The 22,625-nt window shown below is 37.4% G+C and overlaps 3 protein-coding genes across 5 annotated transcripts; 1 reads left to right on the top strand and 2 right to left on the bottom strand.

The window, feature by feature from the left end:
• Nucleotides 1-387: 387 nt before the first annotated feature.
• LOC113730909 (uncharacterized) lies at nt 388-2,785 on the top strand. Its single transcript, XM_027255896.2, has 2 exons — nt 388-1,324; nt 2,073-2,785. The coding sequence occupies exons 1-2, from the start codon at nt 529-531 to the stop codon at nt 2,498-2,500; spliced, it is 1,224 nt and encodes a 407-aa protein (XP_027111697.1). The 5' UTR covers nt 388-528; the 3' UTR covers nt 2,501-2,785.
• A 1,960-nt stretch (nt 2,786-4,745) lies between these two features.
• LOC113728546 (syntaxin-124-like) lies at nt 4,746-5,657 on the bottom strand. Its single transcript, XM_027252942.1, has one exon. It carries the CDS (start codon nt 5,655-5,657, stop codon nt 4,746-4,748), a length of 912 nt encoding a protein of 303 aa, XP_027108743.1.
• A 3,875-nt stretch (nt 5,658-9,532) lies between these two features.
• LOC113730908 (B3 domain-containing protein Os07g0563300) lies at nt 9,533-19,401 on the bottom strand. Of its 3 annotated transcripts, none has more exons than XM_027255893.2 (13): nt 18,824-19,401; nt 17,080-17,161; nt 16,794-16,892; nt 15,704-16,043; nt 15,283-15,607; nt 14,948-15,044; nt 14,395-14,569; nt 13,420-13,496; nt 12,597-13,019; nt 11,929-11,981; nt 11,709-11,822; nt 10,786-10,856; nt 9,533-10,640 (listed from the first exon to the last, which is right to left on the bottom strand). In XM_027255893.2, exons 1-13 carry the CDS (start codon nt 18,961-18,963, stop codon nt 10,024-10,026), a joined length of 2,613 nt encoding a protein of 870 aa, XP_027111694.1. In that variant the 5' UTR covers nt 18,964-19,401; the 3' UTR covers nt 9,533-10,023. The 3 variants fall into 3 exon arrangements, with proteins under 3 accessions (XP_027111694.1, XP_027111695.1, XP_071934996.1); XM_027255894.2 differs by having other exon boundaries at nt 11,929-11,978; XM_072078895.1 differs by lacking the exon at nt 16,794-16,892.
• Between the last annotated feature and the right edge of the window lie 3,224 nt (nt 19,402-22,625).

Genomic DNA, 22,625 nt, shown 5'->3' with positions numbered 1-22,625 from the left:
ATGCAAAAGACCTGTGTGTTTGAATTTCATTATCGATGTGAGAACTGTATTAATGAACAATCTATCAAAAATTGTATCAGCAATCTATGGTCCTGAAAACATTAAATTCAGTGTGAATCTTGTGCAACAACTACAAACTGTCAATTTGTCTCTTAGTTTCATAATACAAAGTATTTGATCGTTAAATCCATTAATTAACTAAAGTGAAATCACTTTATCCTTAATTTGACTAATTAATCACTTCATCTTCTCACACGTGGGCCACCCCCCATTTCCTCTGCAAGTTGCATTGCTGCACCCCCAAGCTCCAACTCACGAACTCCATTCCATTCCCACATCCAACGGCCCTCATTCCATCAAATCCCACTTACCGCGTCTCCTCCTTAGTCCTTCCTCCAGGTCCCCACCCCATGTTTATATCCAACGGCCCTCATTCCATCAAATCCCACTTACCACGTCTCCTCCCCGGTCCCTCGTCCATTTCCCCACCCCTATTTATATCCCCAGCCACCCACCTCCCACAAAACCATGCAACCTGGAAGGAAAAGTTCCCCAGACTCAAAGCTAAGCATATACACTCCACTCTCTGGTCTGTTGGAAATTACAAATCGGAGAAAAAAAATAATGTCGTTTCCTACTACGTTGCTACTTTCCCTGAAAATTATCTTGATTTCGACGGGAGCCATTTCCATGGCTATGGGGATGATATTCTCTGTTCCATCGATTACAGCTTTTACCTGTTATGACCTTCCTGTAGTTTGGAAATCTGTGGTGACCTGGCTCAAGCCTCCTTACCTCTACTTCATCATCAACGTTATTATCATCACCATCGCCGCCTCCTCCCGCTTCAGTCATCATCACCAATCCAAAAACTCGGATTCCTATCAATCACGTGAGCCGCTGATTTCTGTTAGAACACCTCCGCCGTCTGATGTGGTGGCCGCGGTAGTATTGGCTCAGCGGGAGGATGAGCTGAATAGGAATGCAGTGGAAGCTCCGGGGCCGCTGTCGCTGCCTCCGCCGCCTGTGGTGGAGGTGTATGTTGCTGAAGCTGAAGCTGAAGATGAAGAGGAAGATGAGGACGAGAAGGTTGTGGAGCTGAAGCCCGTGGTGGTGAACGGTGTTCAATTTGAGGCCGTTGGAGGAACTGAAGATGCTGATGACGTGGCGAATGATGAATGGGTGGTTTCGGAGTCTAGTGCCACTCCGTCTCAGAAGATGGTTTCTCCCGAGTCTCCCCTGGATCTTCTCCTGCCGGAAAAAGAGAAACCGCTAACTGCGTCGAGATTTGGTCACAGGAAGCCTATCAAAACCAGTCCCGAAGGTATAAACTCAATTTACTAATTAAAAATTCCCGTCTTTTATTTTACTACTACTTTTTTCCCATTTTTTAAGTTCTACTACTACTATTACAATTTTAACCCTACTATTGGTAGCAAGACAAGTCAACTACCACGCAGTAATTTATTAAGGACGCTATATAGATTTAAATTGTGGACTCACGCAACGAAATTTTGTGGTGTAACAGCTGCAGTTGATCCATTAATGATCAGGAGAGAACTTGTAGAGTGTACTGTTAGAGTGCTTATAAGGTCGGTGCAGAGAGTTCGAATTTGAAATTTAGCAGTTAGAGGTGAAAAGGATATGAATAAGAAAATATGAAAGATTTAAAAAAAAAATTGAAATTTTGCGGTAATATTACATCTTGTAATTGTGCATTCATTCTTTTCCTTGATGGTTGTAAACATTAGCCATTTTTAAGGATGTCCTAAGTTTGACCATCTTTTAATGCAGAAGTTTCACGGAAAAACTCTACGAAATTTAATTTGTCCTTTACTTTTTTTTTTGTGTTTACGTATGGACAGAAGAAATTTGCTATGTTTGGCTACATTAGATAAGCACGCACTTATTAGTAGTTGCTACCATATTGGCCCACAAAGGTTTCTTGTCTTCTAATTTTTGTTAATTGCCTAAAATTTCATTTGAAGTAGTTAGGTTAGGTGGTCAAATAGTTACTCCATTTAGCTCTTATTCTTTTTTATTAATTATTCTTTTTTATTTTGATTTGGAAGGTGGGAGAGCGCTGAGGGTGGCAAGGCCAAAGAGGGATGAAACGCTGGAGAGCACGTGGAAGATGATAACGGATGGGCGTCACGTGCCGCTCACGAGGCACTTGAAGAGATCTGACACGTGGGAGAATCATGGGCGGGAGGTCTTGGTAAACCCATCATTAGATTCGGAGCATGACTTCACTCCGGACCACGTGCCCAAATCACAGACCTTCAGAGACCGCACCAATTATTATGACGCACAAACCACCGGGCCGCCGGCGAGTTTGTCTCCGGTTCCTGGGAGGATTAGTAGGGAGCCTTCGCCGGGTCAGGACGAGTTGAACCGCCGAGTCGAAGCATTCATCAAGAAATTCAATGAAGATATGAGGCTGCAGAGGCAAGAGTCGTTGAACCAGTACATGGAAATGATCAACCGTGGGGCCAATTAAATTTGATACTACTAATTTTAGGATTTTCTTTTTAGCAAAGAAAAAATTGACACAAAAACCCAAAAAAAAAAAAAATGAAAAGTTGTGTATAGAAGTTTTTGATTGACTTGTTAAAATGGTTGGGAGTTCAGTGATGTTTTTCCATGTCTAATTGGTATAGGGATATAAGACAGGGACCAATTACATATACAACCAAAGAGTTATGTACATGAACATGCAAAGTTTTTTTTGTTAATTATCTATGTTTTACATCAATGAAAACTTAGTAGCCTATTAACTTTTTAATAGTTATTGAATACTTGAATTGGAGTATTATCTTTACTTGCTATTATGCATATATTTTCTTTATTTTTTCTTTAATTTCCTCCATTTGGGTTGTGACACTGGCTAGTCATCCGTATTCATAACCTGTTGCATCGTTAGGCCCGACACGGAAAGCCACTTGGCATGAGAAGTAAAAAACATAATGGACCACTTGATCGGATAAGAAAAAGAACTTAATAGACCACAACCATCCCCTTCTCAAAAAATAAATAAATAAATAATTGCTAAGAATAAAATGTGACAAGATATCTTGATTGGGAAAGAAAACGAATTTAAATAGATTTAGAAATTAGAGGTTCTGAATTCAAATCTCCCAACCCTCTTCTGCTAAAAAACAAAAAAAAGGATTTCTAGGAATAAACTATGACAAGGTATCTTGGTTTTAAGATTCTTAGACTAAATTCTTGTCGAAATAATTACAGGTTGATATAACTGTCAATTAACTGGAATGTTGTAGATTGTACAGCACAGTAACTTAATTAGTTATATATATATATATATATATGGAATAAATGAATTATGAACTGAACACTGAGTCAACCTTACTTCTTATTTATTATTTTCACGTCAGAAGTCACAGATAAATTCATTGAGAAAAAGCAATTCCAAAAATAAAAAAGCAAAAAGAAGTTGTTGTTGTTGTTTTTTTTTCCAGCGTTCTCTGGCAGCCCAAAAACAGCCAAACACTGATGATCTACTCGCTCCTGAAATTCTGCGAACGAAATGGGCTAAAATTAGTTAAATCCAGAAGCCAAGTTTTCGGCGGTCGGTTTGAACTGCTACGTCAATGGTCATCGGAGCGATCAAGAATCCACATCAATTTCAACATATTTATCGGTGCTTCTGAAACTTTTGCCATCTTATCAAATCCAGGATCAGTTATACAATAAAGATTGGAATGCCTACTTTTGCATGTAAAATCTTTCTCGGTATTCATACACGCGATCCAATTTATGTCTGATTGAAAGTGCAAAATTTGCCAACCCTCTCATTGGCCACGCCTATTTTCTACTGCTTCCTTTGCATTGGTCATTGGAACTAGTATTAAGATTGAACATAATAGATAGACCTTTCATGAGAATGGACGATTATCTAATACTGTTCTTTGTCTACAAAGCTAATATAAAGAGAGGAGAGCAACTAAACAATTACTACAGATTTCAGTACACCTTACATCTGATTGGAGAGGTAGTCGTGTGTTTCATCAATATTTCAAAAGAAACATGGTAGTAAATTTTTTTTTTTCTTTTAAGGAATGAATGTCCCCTGGTTTGTGTTAGAAAAATAACTACAAATATAGAATACAAGATGTGGTTTTGACGTGAATAGATTCACTTTTCTTGAGGAAATTTGCCCCCGCTACTTGCTATCGAGTTTGTGGCAATTCCATCTAAGAATTACAATGCCAGAAACTAGAATTTCCTTGCACCAATACAAAGAAACTCTCTCAAGAATATTTACGGAATTTTATGTTTTTTTTTTATTAGTAAAAGAAGAAAGAAAAATGAAAGTAAAAGTTAAAAGTGAGTGAATGATGTCTAGATCTTTTTATTTTTTATAGTCTAGATACCCCTTTATGAAAATACGTCTCTTTAGACATGTACATACATCTTCATCAACATTTCTTAATGAATAGGTAACTTTTTGTCAATATATACCTTTCAATAAATAGAAACCTTTTGAATAATAGGTACCCCCTTAATCAATCGGTACCTTTTGTCAATGGGTGCATTTTGATATACTATCACTTTTCTTTTCATTTTCCCCCTAACTTCCCAACATGGAATACATCAATAACTATATCCCACAGTTAGTGAGTCAATAATGTGGAGATTTATTCTTGCAAATGACGAATATCATGAAAAAAAGCTGGACACACAACGGGCATCTCAATATTAAGTCTCCTCTTAGGTAGATATATCTATTCCAAATCCCTAAAAGACTCATTAACGAAGAGTGGGATAAGGATCATGACAACAAGAGTGACAGCTCCTGCTATAGCAAATTTAGCACGCCTTCTGGCTTCCATATCATAATGATCAGGCTGGTCTAGCAATTGTGCCGCCCCAGTTGATTTCATAAAGGAACTCTCACGGACCACTTGGTTTTCCCGACCCAAGCCGCCACTTTTGCTCTCCTTCTGACCAAATCCCTCAACTACAGCAGCCATGCCCAAGAATGCCTGATGCAACTCAACCAAATTCCTCTGCATATTCTTCGAACCTTCACGCCTTTCTTGAACTTCTTGAAAAAAATCCACTACTCTATCTCTCCCATGCTCCTGGATTGCCTCTTCCAGAGAATCCTCAAGTCGTCCGCTGGATGCCAAATTCTCGATGGCCTCTATAAATTTCTTTTCTCCCGTGATTGAGTAGTACTTGGACTCGACAGTTTCTTTGTATACAGTTGCCATTTTGACTCTCAGCCCTTGAAATTCATCCATCATGTCCCTTAGTTTTTTTCCAAGCCCCATAACCACGGAAATCATGGTTCGGTCAATGGTATCGGTGGACGACATGAATTCTAGAGCTTCGACTCTTTTCTTGATGGACTTGGCCAGCATCGAGACATGATCAACATCTGAATCCATTCGGGCTCTGAGTTCTTTCATTTTTGCCGCATCCGGGACGGTTTTGCTCTCCTCGTTCGTTTCATTCAGCCTATTGCGGACCTTATCCATGCTTTTCACGTCTTCCTTCACGATCTCGAGTTCATGCATAAAACGATCGAGATGGCTAGCATCATTTGACAGCCTTCCACCAATTTCCATGTTGTCCCTCGAAGCCTGATTCTTCAAATCCTTGTATTTCTTGAAGGAACCAGACATGAACATATCTGACAAGTTTCCTCTTTTGATTAACTGGATTTTGAGAGTTTTGTAAAATGTGTGATCAAATTAATACAAACTAATTGCAGATGGATTTGCTAGGCAAATCTTTGAAATATTTCTTGTTCTATTTGATCAAGACCTCATTGCTCCCAAGAGGAGCTTCATCCTCCTCTTCATCAATCTCTGATGAGGAACTGAATTTATTTGACCAAGAAATTGGTTGAAGTCATTGTAATTGGAATCTGGGTTGGCATGAGAAGCCATGGTTAAGGTCACAAATGCGACAACGAATTTAGCAAGATTTTAGAGTCTAACAAACCATAATGTTTATACAGCTAATTTCGATTAATTCAACTACTCTTGAGGCCGGCATGGGTCCAATACGAACTTGGTACTGCCTTAGAAAAAATGAAATTGGTATATGTACGTCGTTAGTTGTCTAAATTATAAGGTTCAGTTAGTAAATTAATCATGAAAGACGTACGTGTCTAAGGGCTGGATTGAAGGTTTAGTAAATTATAAGGTTTATTATGAAGATATATAGCTTTTCATAGTATTTCATCTATAATACTATATTTAATAAATATTCTTCGATTGCTTAAAATGACTACCAATGGGTTGATATTATGCTAAATCTAAATGGTTAACATGTAGATTTGGAGAAACAGTATACTTGATTATCAATTTAATGGCTTAAAATTAAAAGAACTATGAACATTCTCTTCTTATTCCCCATTAATAGTATCATGTAGTATTAAAGTAATGTTGTTGACAACTCAAATTTTGTTAGGAACCTCTGGTCATCTGTCATATCATTTATGTCAGTTGAAGGACAACTAATGAGTGTGTGTGTGTCTTTTTGAAGTCTTTGTTGATCTGCTTCTTTTGAGGTTGCTGCTTCTTTTGTAAATGGTGAAAAAAGTAGTGATTTTGAATTGTTTAATATTCAAATTTTGGTTATATCCCATAATCATATAATATGCTTTTAAATCATGTTTTAGATTATGTTTTTGAAAACTCAAATTTTGTTAGGAAGGGGATAAGTGGAGAAACACTACTAATCCTCTTTAAAAAAAGGAAAAAATTTGAAAAGTCAAAATGAGTTTTACATTGCTTAAGCTCTTTTGAAAAGTCTTTATTTGCTTGCCTCTTTTGAAGTTGCAGCCCTTTTCCTAACGGAGAAAAACGGTAATGATTTTGAATTAATTGTTTAATTTCCAAACTTTGGCCATATGATCATAAAATTACATAATATGCTTTGTAACTTTACAATATGCATTAGATAAAATCTCTTCCTTCACTTTGAACCTATTGGGTGAAAATCCCGAAGTGGAAATTTTATTTGTCAAGGATTAAAAAAAAAAAACTTGACAATATATAGGGTTGTTTCTCCATTAAACTCGAAGAGAAAAATTATCCATTAGCGATTTCAACCGCGTAAATGAAATGATGAATTTTACTAGAATTTCATTTTTCCTCATCCTGAAAATGAATCAAGATGAAGTCGAGCACCAATCAAATTAAGCACAAACCAGTACGGTACGGTCAATGCATGTTGAGCACCAAGAAACGAAGTAATCTCCACATTTTCGGAGATTTTTTTTTTCAGCAAAATGGAAACTGGACAAGCATTTAGGAATGAACAATCACTACTTGACATCAGAGCTGGGTTACTCACACGGCAGCAGCTCTTTCTTTCCATGAGGATCCTCTATTGTGAGGAGCTCATATTTCTCAATGGTAACAGAAAAATCACGAGGGTGATCCGCTGTGCCGGCCGGAGGCGAAGCAGTGAACACACCGAACATAATGCAGCAAGGTTGTGCCTTCCAAAGGGTAGCAAATCTAAAGCCCGAGGCTCGACCAATGTACCAAGGTTCACCGCCGCTCTCATCGGTTTTCTTCCAAAATAAACCATCCCTCTGAAGGGGTTTGCCGTATTATAAAAGTAGACCGTGTATTAAAGACCAGTATCATCATCTGACTCCTCGGTTAGACCTTCCAAAGCGTAAATCAGCAAGCCACAAGAACCAATAGCAACCCGTTGGTAGGCTGTGAATGGAGGGCGCTGCTCATTTAGGTTCTGACCACATAGATGACCCTCGTCATCTCTTTCATTCAGGTCTATGTACCAAAAGGTACCATAAGACTGGTTCTTGACAAGAAAATAGATGCGTGATTTGTCACCTTCTTCTTGCTCATTACAAACCCTTGCTTTCTTCCTCTCCACGCTCTCCGTCTCTGTGCCAAGGCTTTTCTGGTGCTGTTGCTTCTTCTTGCTGTCCAACTCCGTGTCCATGGTGCCAAAGATTTGGTGGTTCCTTCTAATTAGGGCGACGGGATTGAACAAACCCTAGTTGGGGATCTTACTACAAGCTTTAAGCACAAGTATATGTTGTAAAGATATGAAGCATATTATGTAAATTTCATAGAGTCACTATATTTTTCTTCAATAAAAGTAAATTAATGAAGAGCTCAAAAGGAGCTTAATTGATGTAAAACTCAGAAAACTGCTCGTTTGTCTATTTAACTTGCATGAACTATAGGAAATATTTATCTGATATGTTAATATTGTTTATCTAAGTTCATCGACAAAAAAAAAAGAAAAAAAGAAAAAGATTTACCTCAATTTTCAGCTGCTTTTAAATTCCTGTCCATCCTTGGCCCTAACTACAGAGGCATGGTTGTCCCACGCTGTCCATCCTTGGCATGGTTGTAAAATTTGATGTCATTTCTATGACCCTCTCTGAGGTTTCCTTGGTGGCAGTTGCTCCCTCCAGATTTGCTACCCTTTGGGCCTCCCAACCATGTACTGTTAGGTTAGGTGTGTCAACTGCTTTGCCTTCCAGCACACATGTTTTGCCAGTTACCATTGAGGTATCGGAGAATCTTAAAACTAGAGGAGCACGAAGATTAATGTCTACGTTGAAATAGCTGTTGCAGTGTGACTTGCATGCTTTGATTCTTATATATCTTTCTTTTTCATGTTAACGGAATTCTTGACCTGCAAAGACCTCCCAATTGGAAATTCTTGAGATGTGATAAAAATATAACCGGGGAATCTTGAGTTTTCGGCTGGCACAACTTGCCGAAGAATGTGGCATTGACCTCAGTAGAATAGTTGCACTTGAGTGTTCGATATATCACCGGAATGGTGGACTAGCACTGTAGCACCTTGCCGTCCAAAACACTTGATAAATTAGCACCATGATCAAGCATTTGATCTTGAGATAGTATAAGAATTTCATGGTGTTGTCCTGCAAGTGCGAGAGTAGCATCTTTGCTACATTAAGCGATGGGCATAAATACTAGTCACACAGATATTTTATCTGTCAAATTATGGTCAACAGAACTAGAAAGTATAGTTCCAAATTCCGTTTGCTGACAAGTCAAACAACCAAAAATTCCAGCCAAACGGAGCAATCTCATTCAGATAACTGATGCGAACACGAGTTATTTGTAAAAACACTCCCCCAAAAAAAACACAAAAATAAGCAACTTATAGTCTCAAAAGTTTGTCAGCGATAACCACCAGAGCTAAATTCATCCGAACTTTTTTCTACCTAAAAAAAATAAAAAGTCAGATAATTGATCCGCTATCTACTACCTTGTGAAATAATTTATCCGTTTTTGGGATAATGCCTGCGTCTGCGATTTAAGAGACGCAAGATTGCCCACGAATCCTGCAAGACAACCTCTCTGCTCTTGTTGCAACTTGCAAGAGATACCATGCGTGCTTCAGAAAAGCACCTTAAGAAGCCGGTCCAGTATAATGGACATGGCCTACCCCATGTATCAAGCAATCTATCTGGCAGACCGTCTGTATCCTCCTTGTAAGAAATTCTAGAATATAACTTACTTACAAGTGCAAATAGGACTAAACAACGCAATTGCTCTGTACTCAATTAAAAAAAAAAAAATCATGCTTTAATTACACTGGCAGTATGTTCTCACATTAAGGGCGGTAAAGCAAGCTCCTAACCACATAAGGAGCAGCTTCAACCACAGCCTCTCCAAGTGCATCTAAACACTACCGAGCAAAGACGAGCAAAGGAAGGCCACGATATCCAGATAGTTACCTGAAAAATGTACTACTTGTTTTTGCAGCGAAAGAACTACATCCTACCAGTTTATATACAAATATGTAATTCCAAAAGCAGATGAATGTACACTAAGTTAGACCTGCCTCTTCCACCAAAAAAGTAGTTCAGGTACTCCCCTATATGACAGCAGGAAAGACACTTCATCAGGCTGGTGACAACGATGCCACTGTCTCTTTCAATGAAGACCAACGCAGGTCACACTCAGTTCTCTTGTAACTGCTATGAAGAGCAATATTACTGAAATTTGTCCGTCCAGCTGCATCCTGCTATGTCTGATTGCCAACTAAACTTCCTCTACCACTAGAAGCTGATAACCTCTGCTGCCTGTTATGCCGCTCCCGAGTCTCCAGCATCGATCTTGGGATGTTACCAGAACAAAAACTAGGCGACAACTCTTCCTCCTTTTCTGGCTGTATATTGAGGTCTATTTGACCTTTAAATGGCAATGCAGAACACATCTCATCAGGGTTGTCAATACAACCCTCATCACTTACCACTTCCTCCTTTGGACTTTTGTTCACAAGGCCATTAGGCACTTGTTCAGGCAACTCTTGCATGTTAAGCATTTGGTCACTCGTTTCTGGAATTTTCTCTGTTAAATTTTTCTCCTTTTTCAACATCATGGTTTTATGACGACGCTTCAAGGATTTGCAGACAATGCAGTCACATGGTTGCTTATGTTTGGGTCCTTTTCCACTTGGCGGTTGAATGCAAACAATGCACGAACAACCAGCCTTATGGCGCGGGTGCTTTGTTGTTGCCTGGGATGCCTGAAAGGACCCTGATTTTTCCTGTATGGCTAGATTGGCAAGTGCATCAAGCCCTTCCAAAGCCTCAACTGAGTCAGGATCCTGCTTAGGAGCCCTTATCTTCTTAGAAGCAGCTGCAAAGGAGTAATATTATTTATTTGGAAATTAACAAATCATGACAACACTAGCACTCGTCTAGCAGACTAAGGCTCCTCAAGGGTGAAACAGACCTGGGGTTTTTGATGCAATGAGAAGAAGGAAACAAGAAAAAGTTCATACTTTTGCTAATAGCAGGTAATAGGTCCTGAAGCTTCTCCATGGATAATTCTTGAACCGTTGAACAGAGAGATCTGCAACAAAGTTGAAAGAATCAGTAAGATTCCAGGATAAGCACACACACTGTACCATGGAGCTCTAGGCTAGTGTGCCAAATAAAGTGAGATACATTGCAACCTTTTCACATCAAACAGAGCAATGTCCTGCACCAGTTATAAGACAAAATATTCTAGCCTGAACTTAATAATCTATCAGGTCCAAAATCACAAATGGGTCATATACTTTTTAAAAAGCAAAAGATCTGATTTAAGAGGCAAGAATATTGAACTTGAAAGATGCAAGGACTGGGAAGGAGAATATTCTACAAGCCAGAGAAACCAATATTAGCAACAACTATCACCAGCTCACATCAAACTTGTCAAGAAACTAGCCTGTATAAATTCTGAGATTCTCTTGGTGATATAGACATGGTATTAATCCATATCCAAAGGACTAAATAAACACAATAAAGTTCTATTAGGTCTATCACTCAATTAAGACAGGTTAATCTCAGCTGCCACATGCCTCCTTACTGAACTTGAGACCAATATTTTACCATGGATAAAGAGCATACTCAACTCCATTTCAGTTTTACAAGAGAGCTTCTGCAGTCACCGCAATAGTAAAAACACTTGGTTTTAAAACATAACTAGGTGTTATCAGAGTTATCCCAGAATCACTATTCTCTAAGAACCGCAAAAGAACAAGCAAATAGACACGTAACTACATATGATGGTGGGAGATCACAATGACAATCATTAATTAAGCAAAGCATCATATCATAGGCTGGAATGCATGTAATACAACAGGAGAAACAGCCACAAGCTGCTGCATCCAAACAGCCAATCCCTCAAAGCAGAAAGCATAGTTTTGGTTGTCCACCATACCTCTCAGGGTCCCACAAGTTCTGAGAACATGTCCACTTTGATGGAAGAAGAGCATCAGCTGGTATTTTGCGCCACTTAGAACATTCTTCACACTGAGCCCACTGAATCTTTTTGCTGCAAAATGAAATTTAAAAAAATGGGCATGTTACCCTGTATAAAATCATAGCAACAGAAGTCAAAAAAAAATTCCAGTTTTCCAAGAAGCACATAGAGAACCTACCCTTGATGATCAGTACCAGGAATAGTAGGTCTTCCAATAACTGGTGCGTCCTGCTGTAGAGAATGAAGTCAGAATGCAGAATTTCAAAATCCTTAAAAAGCTTGAGCCATTGTTAAGTTAACTTAGCAACTATCAGGAAGCATTGACAGATGACCAAAGAAGCAGAATCAATTTAGAGAACTTCTAGAAATTTGAGTATAATTTTCTTTAAAAATTTCATGCAGGACAATGATATCAGCAATTACAAAATATTCTGTTAAGAAATGTCAGCAACAACAATCAGTTCAATGAACTCATTCACGAATAAAGCAGCATTAACTAAAGCTACTAAATGCTCAAAAACCATGACATTAGACTCAAAAGTGCATCCTCAATGTACTACCCATTAATCTCTTTTTCCAGCCTACCATCTTCTTGGTATGCTTCTAGCACGTATGAGCTATATGGCGCAAAAAAGGGTGTGCTTTTTCATGAACTTACAGCATGACAAAATTCTACAATGTGCTTCCTCAAAAGAAACAGCTATATCAACATACACACACAAAATAAGGCAGGTAACAGATGAAAATGGTTGCCTATCTAAAACTTTCAAAATAGAAAAGCAAATCAAGTAAAGCCAGCTTCAATGCTTAAGTACAAGAAAAATCTAAACAGACCAACTTGAATACCTCATACTCTTCAATTTCACAACCTTCTATAACAAAGACGCTAGGAGCCTTATTAGGAGGTGGGCGGAGCAATCCTTGAACTTGTTCCCAGGTGACTTTCAGCTCTAACATGTCCTCATTTTCAATCCTAAGGCGTTTACTTTTTAAACCCAAAGTGCTATTTTTTCGCTTACTACGGACTGCAGGCTTGGCTTCAACTACTTTGGCTACATGCACTCGTTTATCAAGTTCTGGCCAAGTACTTCCCGACTTTGCTGCAGCACGATTTAGTGATGGACAACTGGATGATGCTGAGTAGCCTTTCATACGAGAATTAGTTGATACTAGTTCACCAGGTTTTGTTATTTCACCAGCTTTGTTACTCTTAGGCGCAACATCCCCGTTTGAAGAATATCCTTGCCCAGCATTAGAAGCTTCATTTCCCTGTATATTGTAAAAAGGTCATAATATGTGACACTGTATTCTTAATGAAAGATCAATCTAGCGAAAAACAGAACCATAATAGTTAACAACTAAGACAAGTTCTGGTGTGAAATATTGCAGTCATGTGGAAAGTTCTACAATTTTAATATATTGCAAATCACAGTCTCTATCCTCCCTGTCCACAACAATTATGTGATAAAAGGAATCCAATGCACCAGTTGTATGCTAATAGAATAATTAAGAAAGCTTTAATCTTATAGGCCAGGTTACTTATATGTGCCAACAAGAAACAGAAAACAAGCCAAGCCAGCACTGTGCATCTATCCTCAAAATAATGAATTAAGGATATCATAAACATGGAAAAGAGCACTATTTTGCATTTTGTAGTAAATTGACCAACCTGATCTGATGGAGCACATGAAGCCTTTCTGCAACCCATGACCAACTTTCCTTCTGGCTCTATTCTGCTGAATGTTACTGAATCATTTGATCACATATCATTAGCGTCTGGATATTTTAGCATACAAATACAAAAAAATGCAAATATCCTAATTCTGCACTCATGTTTTCTTTTTCTCCTCTTTCATTCCTCTCTTGGGTGGGTGGTGAGAGGTTTTGCGTTCTTTTTTCTTGTGAGTACAAGGGAGAAGGGTGGATTTGGTGGCAAAATGCAACAGTGGAAGAAAGAATCGCATTAAGTACATGCTTCGCTATACACAAAGATATAGTTCTCCAAATACTACATCCTATGAATTAATGCAAGAAAATGACAAAATATGCTCTCAGCACTTGATTCAACACTAATGAGAGAGGCACACCCTACATCTGTGCAATTAATAAAATAATCATGGGGAAAAAGTAAAGGTAGGAAAAAAGTTGAAAGAAAAAAGGATGGGAGAAGCTATTAGCATCAAATAGTTAATTATTATGAAAATACTATTGAAGTACAAAAATTTGTCGTCCATGTTCATGCTTTATGATAGTTGAAATAGAGGTAGTACGATACATTACTAGAAGCAGAATTATTAACCTTTCTCAGTCCCCCACCGTTCAAAAGCACCCATGCAACACCACTTAATATCCTTTCCAAATTGATACCAGTTGTAAGAGAATTGATACTTAATTAGAAGAAACTAAAATGACGGTTCTGACCAAACAATGCACGGCTACCGGAATATGATTCTAGAATCAGACAACAATAGATGTTTACCATGTGGTTGACCATTCCCATTCCCATTCCAGCCCACATGGAAAAAAAATGAAAAACCTTATTTAGCTCTCAGGTTCCATGATTAATCATAAGCAAAGAACTAAAAATCCACGTGGTATTAGGGAAATATTCAAGGATTTCAAAGTGCTGAACAATAATAATTACCTACATCACCAGCTTGCAATTGCATAGACTGTATACAAGGAGTTATCCCTTCTAGAACATACATTCTGCTATTGTTATTTGGCCAAAACCGAAACTGGAAAACCCATTCCTTCCCTTTCAAATCTTGTACTTTCAGTGGCAATCCCTCTGGCTGAGAAATTGGTGGAAAATAGGCCTACATCATAGTACATATGTTTCTCAGAAATGAATACAAGAAGGTAATATTTATACAGAAAATTCTAAGTAAGCCCCCATCTAACAAGTAATAAAGAACAGTAAGTAACACTTCCAGGCAGTAAAAAGTTTAAGTCATATACTTTCAAAACTTGGTGACATTGTTAGCTGACAGCAGTCAATGTTCAGTGTAGCACATCAGAAAATGAAGATTCAGCTAACAGCATTTACATACAACCCAAACATAGGCTACAGTGTACAGATGCCAATCTAGAAAACAATTAATTTACAATCAAAATGCCAAGAACATCCAATCTAGAAAACCAAAAGATCAGAAACACTTAAAAATTCGAAAGCTGAGCACCTAATAAGTACTTACCTCTGCACATTTTTTGGGAAGCACTAAGCGCCCTATCCGGCCAGCATCACTTGCACTTAGCATCTTCTCAAACAAAGGTGTAATTACCGAGTTTGAACTAGATGTAGTTAAGTCAAAACAAGATGCTTAACTGCCGTAGTCAGCTTGTCAACTCAAGCATCTAAAAATTATATGTGCATTAACAATTTCTGATAACTAAATGCTTCTTTGAGAAAGCTTATGCCATGTCTGCATAAAAGTAAAAGTTTCGACCCAACCATAAACCAAAAGCCAAAACTAAAGCAATGTCAAAGGTGTCACAAAAACTTATCAAGATTTTTCTATCATAAGGATACTCTCCAGATATCTGCTGCAACTCCTGGTCAGTTATTCGGGGCCAATAACGAGGAAGCAATTGACTCCGTGCTCGTACCTCTGGTCTGGCCCGTCCATTGCGTGGTTGACCCTCAGACGAATCTGCTGGGTTGTGACCACAAGGTCGTTTCTCAGATGGTGTTGGCTGGGTTGTCTGTTGAATAAGAGTGCCAGATGCCTTAGTATGATTGTTGCTTCCATTTTCCAATGCAGGAGCTGTAGCTACACTGAAATCTGAAGTTGATGGGTACCCAGTTTGAGGGGAAGCATTCGAAAAGGGAAAAGATTGCTCCTTACCCATGGCTCCTGCAACAAAGAATTACATTGGTGGACATAATGTTAATTCCTTATATCTATGTACTATGTAATTCAAGTACATCTCTGAGCAGTGAAATCAATTACCAGAAGTGCCACTCCCAAATTCTGAAGAACAAATCCTCAGGCTCCCATTCATGAACCTTTCAAAAGATTCCTCCTTTTTTTTCTTCTCCAAAGAGGAAGATAATCTTTCATTAAGCTGGAGCCTATCAACCCCACCTGATACATCAAATTCAATTGGTGTGGGAACCCTTGGCTGCAACTCAGATTGGATAGCAGAACCATTGAACAAACTAGGAGCTTGACGCCAAGGCACTGGACCTGAACCGGCTATCGGACTCCAATTTTTGACAGATATATCTTTAATTCTTTCAGGCTGTAAAGGAAGGAACAATGAAGGCGGAGGCCAAGCTGGATTTGGCGTCTACAAGACAGATGACAAGAAAAAAAATGAGAACCGCAAAACAATATCTTAGAGAAAGGATACGAAAGAAATACTGATTATGGTTTAAACATTCAAGTCATGGATAGTACAGCATTACTGAATTTTCAAAATTATTAATTTAAACAAGTTTCTGAACTACATAATTAGAGGAAAATCAGACAAAACACAATCAGATGAAGAGGCTACTCTTTCCTATGCTTAAACTTATGCAAGCTTAGAGATTCTAAGGTGTCAAAAGATATAGCAGAAACAGATACTAAAAAATAAATTATTGGCCAAAATATCATGCCAATTCAACTATTTTACTAGTTAACAATCACAAGTGCTTATTTCCGTGGATGAATTTTTATACAGGGGAGCTGTTTATGCTACTAACCTCATTACACCTGTCTAAAGATAGCAATGTTCAAGTTTTGACTTGGTAAACTGGTAGTACATAGACACTCAATAAGCATAATACAAGTGTCTAAATCATAGTTATGTTCAAGTCATAAATTGGTAAAAGGATGGTGAAATAATTAGCTCATTAAATCTCTCTAAAACATAGACAATAAATCCTAGTTTTAGGATTTCCATCATTAAATCTAAGCTGTCTATGCCCTTATCAAACGGTTGCCACCAAGACTTCCTAATGCTTAAAAGAGTGCAAAGGAAGCTATGGGAAGCAATAGATGATAGACAAGCAAATGTGAAATTCAGAAACCATCAAATGGAACAAATGACTCTTACCAAGATGAAACTTTTCCGCGCACAGGTTATACACTCAATTCCACCAGCATCCAGTAGGACAAACATATGGAAAGAGACAATACATCCACAATGTATTTGCTGCATTTGATAATTTAAAGGTTTAGAACCCCATTGAAGAAAAAGGATGGAGCTTTCAAATTTGAAAACCAACAAAGTCATCATTAGTGCAGCACAGATCAACAAAAGTTACTTAGCCACAGGGTCCTGTGGTTGTTTCCCTGAACCTAAATTCAAATCCTGGAAAACCAATGAATATCTGGCTTACCTTCCCACAAGATTCACAACATCTCCAACCAGAAGCATCAAGATGAAAAGATTCACAGAATTTTCCATCCTCATAAGCAGAACTACAATCAAATATAACTCTTGTCAGGTTCAGGGTATCTATAGAGACAACTTTAAAGAAATATGAAGGGATTATTGAGAGAAATAACTGAAGCACAGAAAGTATTCAAGAATAGTTTCTGAGATGCACGATTGAAGAATATAAAGTCCCTTATACATTCAGAGTGACATTGGTTTTAAATTTTCGCTTATACATTCAGAGTGACATTGGTTTTAAATTTTCTTCATAGGTGGGAAGTCCATGAATTCAGATATGTGCCGCCATGTATACGTCTTAAGAGCATCTGCACTCGTGCATGCAACCACCATAACGCAGACCAAGCCGACATATAGCGCCATTACCCATACAAATGTTATTTGTGCACCCAAAGAAGCTTCTTGCACACCTTACTATGTATTTGGCCTACTGTACATGTTTGTCAAAGAATCAGCAAAATACCCTTCAAAAAGCTGTACCCATTAATTAAGAAATGTGTCCAACAAAAGCTCCAGAATCAGTAGACCTGAGGTATGATTCTTTACGCCCACATATAGAAAAATGTAATGTATCATGCAACCATTTTAGCACCTCATATTTTAGAAAGGAAATGTTAATTTCCTTCCCTTCCAGAGCCCAACCCTTATTTTTCCTCAACGTTTACTCTATAAAAAAAAAAAGACAGGCATACTCCGATATCTGTTTGCCCCCCTTTTCCAGACATATACATTTAAATTAACCAACAACTAAACAAGAGGACAGCAAGTCTCATAATGACAAGAACACATGACCATGGAATAATAATAAGTAGCTTGTACTGTCAACACAGTTTTCACCCCCAAAGAAACAAGTAAAAAACCATAAAACCATGTCTACTAGAATTGAATGAAGGTAGAGATAGTTTTCACCCACACATACAAGTCCCATAGTAGCAAGAATACACGAAACCTGACCTAGTCCCTTGGGGTTAAATGACGGAAGGCATCCTAACTGCCTTATTCCCTCATTTTGGAATTTTTCTTCACTAGATTTTTAAGTAATTTATCTTCAGGACTCCTAAAGAATCAGATACCAACAGAGGCGAGAAAAGGAAAAGAGCAAGATAGAAACTTTATACTAACAAGAAATTTCAGAAAAACAATTCAAAACCAAAAAGGGGCAACCAACATAGTTAAATTCGTTTACTTAGAAGCACACTAACTTTTAATTTTTTTCCCCATTTCTGGAATTCAGGTAATAACAGCGTTTTAACAATGACCTCTTGCCTCGATAGTAACATAAACTGTACAACGGTTTTTTACCGAACAAATATATCACAACCTGAACTCTCATAGAACATGCTACTAAGAGGCATATTCTATAAAAAATCTGATCTTTCCAAACACAACAGTCATGCCCAATAAGTCAAAGCTCAAGTAAGCACCAGAAACACCACTCACTATTTTCCAGGAAAAAATTAAAAATAAGGAAATGTAACAGAGAAATGAAATTCAACAGCAGCATTTGTCAGACTCTAGTTCTGCTTAGCATTCCCAAAGATACGATTTTGACAGCAAAAAAACTACTAAAATAAACCCAAAACACAAGACATGAAATCAAAACTTAGTACACAAGTAAAATGGGGGTCATAAAATAACGCAAAACTTCTAAATCCACAACGGTAATTAAAAGAAATAAATTGGCTTACGCGCAACGATCACAAAGGTCAGCAAACTCGCCGGTCCGGCGACGCCAACCTTTCCTCGGCCTCTCTAGAGTTTCCTTGCAGTTGGAATTGAAGCAAACTTTCGCCAGCGACGCCGTCGAAGCCGCCGCCGACGCGGCCATAGTTTCCTAATAAACCTTTAACAAACCCCGCCTCCGCCGCCGCATAAAAACCCTAACAATAAATTACCAAAACCTAAACGACAAAGAAAAAGAGGAAAAAAAAAAGATTTATCGAGGAAAACGTGTTCCGTCGATTGAGTCGTGCAAGTCGAAACATGAAACTTTCGTGGTAGATAAGGTGAAGCGTGAAAAACGTAAAAAAGCGTAAAAATCCTATGTGAACTTAAAAACTCTATAGAAAGAGAGAGAAAGTGAAGGAGGTGAAGGGCGACGATTTGATTTGATTACGGGTTGGGTTTTCCTCAGCAGAGGGTTTTAGGATTGAGAGAGAGAGAGAGAGAGAGAAGAGTGTTGTTTTGTTACGCAGTGGGGAAAGGAGTGTGTGTGTGTGTGTGTGGGAGTGGGTGTGGGCGCGTGAGCATGAGATCAGATACGTGTTACATGTAGTAGTATGGCTTAAAGAGCACGTTGATGAATAGGGAAGAAGGGGTTAATTTTAGTCTTGGAGCTGACGGCGTCGTTTTTTGGCGATGACTTGAGTTTGAGTTTTGGTCGACCTCGGCGTCGCTGTCATTGGGCGAATTCTCCAACCTTATCTGAATGCGATTTCTTTTCTGTGTACACTGAATCTCGCGCACTCTTGTGTGTGTCGAGATTATTTGATACAATTATTTAAAATAATTATTATCATTTTTTTATAATGTATATGAGATAAAAAATAATAAAAATTTTATTTAGGATGCAAAAAAATATTTTATAAATAACTAGACTATGCAATTTATTACTAGACCCATTGGAGTGAAATGTGAAATTTTGTCTTAGGTGCTGGTACAACTCTTTTTTTTCAAACCCCTTTTGGAATCAACCACCGCACACCTACGTAACGTACCTATTAATACAAGAAGGTATGGAAGTTAACGGTAGCATTCCTATCTTTTGAAACGTGACATAACTCTCATTTGAGAAAGTTATAATTTTCTTCCATTTTCTATTTCTCCATTTATGGTTTAACACAAAAGATCTACTATAGGGGTTAAGACGAGATTTTCATTGGAAGTCATTTTGTTTAATCACATAAACTTTTATTGTTTTTATATGTTATGTATGACCAAGTTTTACAAATTAATGAAAAACTTTTAATCTTTGGATATTGATTAATTATGTTTGATTAGTAGCGAACCAGCTCTTAGATTTAAATGCTCTTTTATGTAATCGATAAACTCTCTCAGAGTTGCACAGGAAAATTAGAGGGGGGGAGGCTGAGGTGGCAGGAGAGAGAGGGAGGGAGGAAGAAGGAAGGAAAGGGGGAGAGAAGAGAAGGGACAGGGAAGAAGGAGAGAAAGAGAGAGAAAAGCAAAAAAAAAAAAAGAGTTTTGCTGATGCCAGTTGCCGCGGAGGTGCTGATGTCATCGGTCGGCTGTAGGAGGGAGTAAAGAGGAAAATCAATGGTAGGGTGGGAGAGGAGGGGAGAAAAGGAAACTAAAAAAGAAAAAAAAAAGAATTTTTCTATAAATTCTACTTTAAAATTCAGACAAACACTCAAGAAACCTAATAGCAAAATAGGGTTCAAATTTTACATTAGTGTTATTGTAAATTTGTATTTGAAATACTAGTTTTTCTAAAAATGAAATACATAGGTTAGATTCCAAACAAGATTAGACATAACCGACAACAATAATCAGCTGCAGAAGAAACTTATAGCCACCTGCAAACGACAATAGCTTGGAGAAATAAACGACCATGATCTATTCTTTAATTATACTCAGGTGAGAATCACTTTTGCCCGGCTGGATTGTAAAAGACAATGGAGGACAAGAATCAATTAATTAATAAGTTCTTCTCATTAGTAATTTACTTTTCCAAAGGATTGACAAACATAAGATTGGAGAATTTATGTACACAAATATCCGTACACTGTGTACCATAAGAAAAATCAAATAATCCAATATATCGAAGCATAATAAGTCTTACTAATTTACTCTAACAATATACAGTGATCCATCAATGAGGGGATGTTTAGGTCAACAACGCTGAAGCTTAATTCTAACACTAATTAAGGAGTCAATCATGTGAACATAAAAGCTTAACTAGCGCTCGTAAAGCTTTAGCAACAAAAATGAAGAAAGAACTTTTCTATGCAGACTAGGGGTGTGCATCGAATTCGATTTCGGCAAATTGAAACTTTGAATTCAGAATTTTCAGAAATTTGGATAATTGAAGTTTCGACTGATTTTAATTTCGAATTCACAAATTTTGATTTCAATTTCGTTTCGATTTCATTTCAGAATTCGGTAAACTACCGTATTCACCAAATTCGACTGGCTAAATTAGATGCTAATTTTTGTTTCCGTACAAAAAACTTAATTAGACTCACTATTATAGTACTATAATTCACAAATTATGTATTAATATCAATATATATATGCATATTTATTTATATATACAAATTTGAATTCAAAATAGGAATCAAATTTACCGTTTTTGAATTATGAATTCGAAATCGAAATCGAAATTTGGTAAAACATGATCCCAATTTTGAATCTAATTCGTACCATTCGAAAACGAAAATTCCAATTTCCATTTTTATCTACTTCGAAGTTCTGAATTAATATTGAAATGGATCAGTAAATCGATTTTTTCCGAAATTGCACATTCCTAATGTAGACAAAAATGGAGAAGGCGGCCAAGCAAGAAAGAGTCACTTGTAGTGTACCATTAAATCATGCTTTTGATTGCCGCTTGGTCCGGCTTAGCCGTCGTCCAAGCAAGACTAGTGACAAAAATGGCTTCAATCATCAAGTTGATTATTTTGTTTCGTACATTTCGAACTGGTTTGGAGTCTCTTGCACTCTCTAGATCATAGGCGACATTCGTAGAGTTCTTTCTTTCAAAATTTCCTATCTTTTTTTGGTATAAATTACAAGTATTCGTATCCATTTTACGGTTTGCGACTAATTCTATTTGAGTCGGGTTAGAATCTTTGTGAGGGAAACTCTTCCAACGTTATCCTTTTCATTCTCATAAATTTCAAATCAGGAATCTCGTAATTAAGGGATGCAGATCCCTTTCACTTACACCAATATCCATTGGTGAATTTTCCTATCTGTGATACATCCATATTTTGCCTATCTTCTCTTTCTAACTTTCATAGTTTTCTGTCCTAGTTATTTACAATGGGACACAGACAAAATGTTTTCTTTATTGTTATCTAGTTCCTTTACTTCATGGTTATTCCCTTACGTGACGTAGGACCTTAAATTAGGGGGTGCAATTTGCTGCTATTATGATGTTTCTTATATGTATCATTAAACTTAATTATGTGAATTTAATTTAGCAATATGATCATTCTACATATTTGAGTTAGGACATTAAAAAATTTAAGAAAAAATTTAATATATATATATATATTTCTTATCAGTCTTAAACACACATTCTCCTAATTTTTTTTTCAATTCACATACTTCACATTAAAAAAATTGCTACATTAAAGAAAATTTTTAAAATAATTTTCAATCTAAATGGATCGATCTTTTTATAACTTGAAATAGAACAGAAAATAATCGCTATTTCACGATGATATCTTAATAGTTAAGGGAGCAATGAAACTATCAAAGGTAATTTCACAAAATTTAAGGGGGGACAAATATAATGTGATTGAAAAC

Source organism: Coffea arabica, chromosome 2e, assembly GCF_036785885.1.
Source record: "Coffea arabica cultivar ET-39 chromosome 2e, Coffea Arabica ET-39 HiFi, whole genome shotgun sequence".
In the NCBI taxonomy this organism is placed as follows: Eukaryota; Viridiplantae; Streptophyta; class Magnoliopsida; order Gentianales; family Rubiaceae; genus Coffea; species Coffea arabica.
Note: the sequence above shows the minus strand (reverse complement) of the source record. Positions and strands in the feature narration are given on the sequence as shown.